The 4,012-nt window shown below is 40.1% G+C and overlaps 1 protein-coding gene across 1 annotated transcript in view; it reads left to right on the top strand.

Annotated features, from left to right (window-relative positions):
• The window catches only part of cntn2 (contactin 2), a 46,713-nt gene that overhangs the window by 34,923 nt on the left and 7,778 nt on the right, over positions 1-4,012 (top strand). Inside the window, exons 13-16 of the mRNA XM_035661667.1 lie at positions 178-327; positions 921-991; positions 1,924-2,158; positions 2,777-2,892. Coding sequence (XP_035517560.1) covers positions 178-327; positions 921-991; positions 1,924-2,158; positions 2,777-2,892 — 572 coding nt within the window. The remainder of the gene's footprint in view (positions 1-177; positions 328-920; positions 992-1,923; positions 2,159-2,776; positions 2,893-4,012) is intronic.

Raw genomic sequence — 4,012 nt, 5'->3', positions numbered from 1 at the left:
TGTGTGTGTGTGTGTGCACGTTTGGGTAGAATTGAAACATCTTATGGTCAATAGAGAATGAATTAACTTTCGATCTGTAAGTTTCACAATAAACAAACATACTTATATTTGATTGACTAAATTGATTAGGAATATTAAATATCATTGCCCACCTATCTCGTCTCCTCTGTGCACCAGACCCAGTTAACATCGAGGGGAACGCAGAGTCGGCTCGAGTGATGGGTCTGATGCCCTGGATGGATTATGAATTCCAGGTCATTGCCAGCAACATCCTGGGCAGCGGAGAGCCCAGCATGCCCTCACACACCATCCGCACACAGCAAGCAGGTGAGGGGCCTCAGTAGGCGGCACACACTCCTTGAATCCCAATGGCAACTGGTCCCTGCCGGTCATTTTGCATTTAACCAAAGTTAAATGCAAAAGAGCTACTTACTTACGCAAGTAGTTCAGGGGCAGTAGGTTTTTTTCAGTAAGCATATGCAGAAAAGTTTGTTCTGAAGTTCATATGATTAGGATCAAATAGAAACATCATTGTCATAAAAACTGCTAAATAAAACATCATTAAACTTAAAAAAATAAAAAAAGGAAGCCGGTACATTATATGACTGTTTATGAGCAAATGTCCTGGAAAGTTCCTGAAAAATGACAGAGAGTGGGGACCCTGTTCTGATATTATATTATTATTGAATATTGTTTCACTATGAACAGTTCTTTAAAAAAAGATTTAAAATCGATGCTATACAACCCTTGCCTTTTATCACTCATTCTGATCTATGCCTACATTACCCACGATGCAACTTGACCTCGATGACTTTTCTATTAAAGGCAGAATATGTCGTTCCAACCAAAGATGTTTCCGCCTATAATACTTTACACTGGTTCACTTTATAAATATATATATATATATATGTGGCCCTCAGCTCCCACAGTGGCCCCCAGTGGACTTGGAGGAGGAGGAGGAGACCACAATGAACTCATTGTTACCTGGACGGTGAGTGGTTTGTATATATCGTACACACATGGTTCACTGGAGATATTATTTGGGTCACAAATAAATGTGCAGAACTTCTTTCTCCTGCTAAATGCACTAATTTGATCTCAATTATAAAATATGTACATTGTTTTGCTGATGATGGAAAAGATTGTTAGGATAACAGTTAACTGAAATGCATTTATTTAGTCTTATTTCTAAAGTATTTCAAATGTGTACATTGTTTTACTGATGAAGTAAAAAATTAGAGCTTTAACTTTTTCTAAATGCACAGATTTTGTCTCATAAAGTGGGCGCATATTATTTTATTTAGTTTCCTGTATTATTACAGATTTAAAATGTGTATTGTTTTACTGATGATGAAGTTCTGCTTTATCAAACATATATCTCTTCAGTATGGGTATTACCTGTTGAAGAAAATATGAGGTGATGCAGAAATAGCAGGAAAAATGCTCAGGAACATTCCTTCTTCTAACTGTGAATTGGGTTGCCATGGTTTCAATTTGGAGTAATTCGTCCAGTCAGCATGGCCATCTAGTTAGCTACATCACTCTAGTCAATAAGGGTATGTGAAGTTTGGAAACAGAAAGAAAGGACATTAAATACCTCAACCTTGATTCAACCGGAAAAGTAGATTGTGAACGCCTTAGATCATGATCTTTGTGTCCGCCCACTCAGTGTTTTCTTAAGGGACAGTAAGAATGAGAGGGATCTAACTCCGAATGCATTTTTGCACAGAATGAGGACTGTGGATCTTGTTCCCAATCACTTACACAGCACATTACAGTAGTGTTCTCCTAATGGTCAGTATGTACAGAAGGCACCTGACAGTTGTTTTTCTTATCCAGAATGAAACCTGTGCACAAAGGGCTCAGAAATTCTGTCCTGTCTAAGTAGATGTTCACACCTTAACATTCTGCGGACCCTTCTAGCCCATGGCCAGAGAGTACCAGAACGGCGATGGCTTTGGCTACGTCCTGGCATTCAGGAAGAAGGACACGTCATCTTGGACGGTGGTGCGTATACCTCACGTGGAGTCTTCCCGATACGTTTACTACAACGACAGCCTGACTCCATACAGCCCCTTTGAGGTGAAGATCAAGGCTTATAACCGCAGGGGGGAAGGTCCTTTCAGCCAGATCGCTGTGGTCCACTCTGCAGAGGAAGGTGAGTCACTAAAATATACTCCTTTTGGGTAGGGGTCGATCTATTTGGGTGGCTGCACAAATGATCTCTATTTGGGAAATACAGCTTTGCACACATGATTTGTGTTTTAATGCAGTTTTTTGAGTATGTTGAGTCAGATTTTATCATTATGTGACAAACTATAATGGTTCCACAGGACCAGCCGGGTACCGATGTTAATCAAACCCTGAGCCAATTCTCTCAATCCATCTCCATGCACAGTCTCATACACTCTGATGTCCCAGAAAGGTGTATTGTCAACAGCACAGCAGATGTGCTCCTGCTGCAGCTGTATGTTTCCTCTGAGAGGATGTGCCAGCTTGTGGATTCACAACAAAAGAAAATCCTGGCAGCTGATTAGGCTTGATGATATTTAACTGATTTAAATATTAAAGATGCACTTTCATTTCTGATTTCTTCATAAAAACAACACATTTTTATTCTCACCCACTGCCCAACAAACCAAAACACTGCAGTATTTGCTGTCCCTAGAGGACCACCACAGTCAGCTCACTTATGAACTCACTGACAGTAAAATGAACACGGCTGTCAGTCTGTACCTCTGACTACGCTGCATATTCTGACCTCTCGCTCTCACAGAGCCAACGGTGGGACCGTCCAGCATCAATGCCACGGCGCTGACCGCCTTTGAGATCCAGGTTTCATGGGAGGCCGTCCAGCAGCTCAGCGCCAACGGCATCCTCAGAGGATATGAGGTAACGAGCCGCATGAATACACATCTGGATGTTCGCCCCACACAGACGGCTATAACTGACAGCCAAAAATAAGACAAGAAAAAGTGATTATGTGACATGCATTGTTGCTCAACAGCATCTCACTACACCATAAAGCAGCAACAACACATCATGTGCATATCTGACGTAATGAGGTGCACTCAGGGACATTTGTGCTCCCTTTGTTGTGAAAACATGTATTTTGGCCCATGTCCTTCAGCTGGACCTGTCTCTGTTTTTGATTAGAATTTCTCACTTAACATGCACACTACTGCTTTCCCACTATTATTCCAAGTATGACAATATTGAACATCTAATAACGGTCACATAAACAGCATATTTCTTTGGATATTTCTAATTCCAAATGGAGCATTTTCCGATTAATGTGTTCCGATATGTGGCATATGGTGATATTATATATATATTATATTATTTTAGGAGCATTCTTTAAACATGTATACTATACTATGTATATATATATAATATGCGTCTCATTTTAGGTTTTTACCTGTTGGAGTCATTTTTCCAGAGGAGTGAGTGAAATAATAATTAGGCAAACAGCCTAATAATGATCAAATTTACATTGTTGTTATGGTTGATAAATACATGCTCAGTGATGTTAATTGTATGTGCAATGTACTTTAACTTTCTAGAAGACGAATCTTCTGTAAAATAAAATCAATTCTACTTGATTTGGGCTGTGGCTAAATGAATGTTAAGGTTAGAGGAAAACTTTAAATTAGCCAATTTACCCGAAATCACAGCTTATATGACTAGTGCTGTCTTGTATTGTCAAGAAAAACTCGTGAAAAATGTTCTGGAATATGATTTTTTAAAAAGAGTGGGAAACCTGATTATGAAAAACTTTATGGAGCAAATATCACAACGCCAACCTTTTCAAAGAGATGGTTGAGAGGGAGGCTGTGGTTGGACGGTCGAATGCGTCCTGCACCAGTTGACAACTTCAATGAGGTATAATGGCTCAAGCAGCTCCAGCTGTTCCACTTTTAACACAGAGCAACATGAGGAAATTCCCCTGTAGGACGTCCAGTACGTCATTAACAGTTAATCGGGTGCCTTGTTAGCTCAGTGGGTAGAGCTG

Source organism: Morone saxatilis, unplaced genomic scaffold, assembly GCF_004916995.1.
Source record: "Morone saxatilis isolate NCDOM2014 unplaced genomic scaffold, NCSU_SB_2.0 Contig18, whole genome shotgun sequence".
NCBI lineage: Eukaryota > Metazoa > Chordata > Actinopteri > Moronidae > Morone > Morone saxatilis.
Note: the sequence above shows the minus strand (reverse complement) of the source record. Positions and strands in the feature narration are given on the sequence as shown.